Below are 3,150 nucleotides of genomic sequence, written 5' to 3'. Positions count from 1 at the left end.
AATTAGTTACTTTTTTATGGAGCATGCCTAACACAATATTGTAATGCGTTACTTTTAAAACTAACTTTCCCCAACACTGAATATGGAATATGAACCAGAGTCATTCAGATAGCTAGCTATAAACCACTGAACTAACTTTAACATGAAAATAACTTCTGTAAAGTCTGAAAATATCAGCCAGTTGTTGGGGTGGGCTTTTACAGCTGCGACCACTGAGCTTCAGAAAAACACACTAACCACTGTCCTTTTTCCTCGACAAACACTGAATATAGCAACGATCAGGCGTCAAGACACACTATTTGAAGCGATTTTTTTATTGACTAAGTTGTAGACAGGAAAGCAGGGGAGAGAGAGATGGGGATAGATTAAAAAACATTAAAACATGACCCAGGCCAGAATCGAACCCAGGTCTAAATAAGCCAACAGGTTGCAGACAAGTATGCTACGATCAGCACCACTCACTCGGACAAGATCAAGACCATTAAGCAGACATGGACCTTAGCTGGAAATAACCAGTAGCCATCATACAGTGCTGTAATTGCAGAAACGGTTATGTTTTGGGACTGACACTGTTCTCATGTGCAGAATTTTGTTCGTTCACATCCAAACTGATATTTTCATAACACATAAGTGTAGTACATTCAACACCTTCAGCTGGTTTGAACTCATTCATGAATGAAAATCTGTGCATGTAAACATAATAATCAGTGCAACTACAACAAACGTCTTCAAATGACACTCCAGTGAATCCTGGACACTTGTTTCTTTAAAGTCAAAATTCATGCTTGTAGAGCTACAAGTCCTCTAATCCAGTTGTGTCCACCTTCACTTTGACGAACAGCGTGTCGTCTCTCACATAAACGGCATTTCGAGGGGCCTCCAGGTCGCCGTGGGATATGAATCTTGGGAACCCTGTCGCTACATTAGCATCAGATGTTGGCCGATGAAAGCTATCGCTATTGGTATCAGGGGTGAAAGTATTGCTCTGGTGGTTCCTCGAGCCGCTTTGGTCCAGCAGTGTTAACGTTATGTTCTGTCTGAAAGGCCATGGTAAGAGCGAGTCGAAGTCTCCGCGCATTATCGTGATGTAGAGCGACAGGTGAGTGCCTCTCCCTGAGCTGTCCCCGCCGAGGTAAGCCCGCACACTGAGCTTGTAGCCGCTATGACTGGTGTAGAAGGGGGTTGAGTTGAGCGGGGTGCCGGCCTCTTTCCGGTGGCAGTAGTCACGCACTTTCCAGATGAGCTTCCCGTCGTAGGAAGTGGATTCGAGCTGGTGGAAACGCTGCTCATTACACTGTAGCTGCTCCACGTGGATGTCTAACAAGCGGGTATGACGCTGACACGTCTGCTCTAACGCACCTGAGGGACACAAACACACATAGTTCTACTGTTACAGTTCTACAGAGACCAGAAACAAACTCTAGAATGTACTCATCTTCTTCTTCCAAACCTGTATAGGCCATGACACACTATGCCAGGGGTCTCCAAGCTCGATCTTGAACTCCACCTTGCCTCAACACACCTGCTTGTAAGTTTCTAGTATGCCTAGTAAGAGCTTGATTAGCTGGTTCAGGAGTGTTTAATTAGGGTTGGAGCTGAACTCTTCAGGACAGTGGCCCTCCAGGAGTGAAGGGGGTGTGGCACACAGCGGCCACAAAGGGGGTGTTTGTGAGCACCCTTCTGAAAGCTAAAATGACGAATGGGACACCCTACGGTCTTGTGGACTAAACGGACATGCACACACAGTGGCCATTGTAAGTCCGCAAAACCGCAGCATGGTAGCCCAGGCACGCATGGACAGTAATACATGCGGTTCACATGGCTCTTTGGGGCAGCAGCGGTACACATGTCTCGGTGGTAGATCTGCTTGTTTGGGAGGTATTTGTTCTATTCTGACCTGTTTTCATGTGTGTGGATACATGCATGTCCGCTGATGCAGTAGCTTGTATTCTTACACTCAGCGATAGGGCTGTCAAAAAAAAATTCGAATTTCGAATATTTGTCGAATTAAAAAAAAAAATCCACATTCGAGTGCAAAAACGTTGCATTCGAATTTTAGGTCTGCGTCAGGCGTCAGGCAGCCTATCAGTGTCGCACGAGATGCGATGACGATGTATGTGTCATTGATTGCATTTGAATGCTTTTGTTAGTTGGTTTTCAGTCCTTTGTATTAAACTATACATACATGCATGATGCTTTTTTTTTTCTAATTGTTTAAGCAAATGTATTAATTATATATGGTTTATAAACATTATTTTAAACATTATGCACTTTTTTCAAAGATAGTCGTGTTATTTTATTACGCTTTGAAGAAACGTGCATAATATTTTGTTCGATGTGCCCTCTTGTGGCCTCAGGAGAGAAGCCAAAAGCTTTTTTTCCTAACTGAAATTATGCCTTTTAAATTCAAATATAATTCCAATTTTGATAATATTTAAGTAGAAAATTCGAATTTAGTTTTTCAGTCATTTTGACAGCCCTACTCAGCTACATGCACTTATTTGGCTGTATTGTCCATTTCTTGTGTCTCCTGCTTTGTTGGGGGTTTGTCTCATATATGTGATATGTGCAGCAGCAGTATTTCTTACATGCTCACAGCAGCATGTTAACGGATGCACTGCAGCAGCAGCAGTGTAGCAGATCTATTCCGCCAAAACCAAACACATTGACATTGCCATGTATATTACCATGCTAAACTAGGGCTGGACGATATGGCCAAAATTTAGTATAATCCCTCCCAAAAAAATAAATAAAAAATACTGACTCCAAGCTTTTGAATGGTACAGTGTATAATGCTACAAAGGCTTTTTATTTCAGATAAATGCTGATCTTTGTATCTTTCTATTCATCAAAGAATCCTGAAAAAAAAATTTACTCAACTGGTTTAAATATTGATAATCAGCAAATCAGCATATTAGAATGATTTCTGAAGGATCATGTGACACTGAAGACTGGAGTAATGATGCTGAAAATTTACCTATGTATGATCACAGGAATAAATTACATTTTAAAATCTATTCAAATAGAAAGCAATTTTAAATAGTAAAAATATTTCAAACTTTTACTGTTTTTGCTGTACTTTGGATCAAATAAATGCAGGCTTGTTGAGCAAAAGAGAATTCTTAAAAAAAAAAAATACAAAAACATTAC

At 41.0% G+C, this 3,150-nt stretch overlaps 1 protein-coding gene across 1 annotated transcript in view; it reads right to left on the bottom strand.

Moving 5' to 3' along the window:
• Nucleotides 1-253: 253 nt before the first annotated feature.
• The window catches only part of LOC107698239 (TNF receptor-associated factor 5-like), a 10,672-nt gene continuing 7,775 nt past the window's right edge, over nucleotides 254-3,150 (bottom strand). Inside the window, exon 10 of the mRNA XM_016499211.1 lies at nucleotides 254-1,359. Within this exon, the coding sequence (XP_016354697.1) occupies nucleotides 794-1,359 (566 nt within the window). The 3' untranslated portion in view covers nucleotides 254-793. The remainder of the gene's footprint in view (nucleotides 1,360-3,150) is intronic.

Source organism: Sinocyclocheilus anshuiensis, unplaced genomic scaffold, assembly GCF_001515605.1.
Source record: "Sinocyclocheilus anshuiensis isolate Anshui unplaced genomic scaffold, SAMN03320099.WGS_v1.1 scaffold4327, whole genome shotgun sequence".
Classification (NCBI taxonomy): Eukaryota; Metazoa; Chordata; class Actinopteri; order Cypriniformes; family Cyprinidae; genus Sinocyclocheilus; species Sinocyclocheilus anshuiensis.
This window is presented reverse-complemented; position numbering and strand designations above follow the sequence as displayed.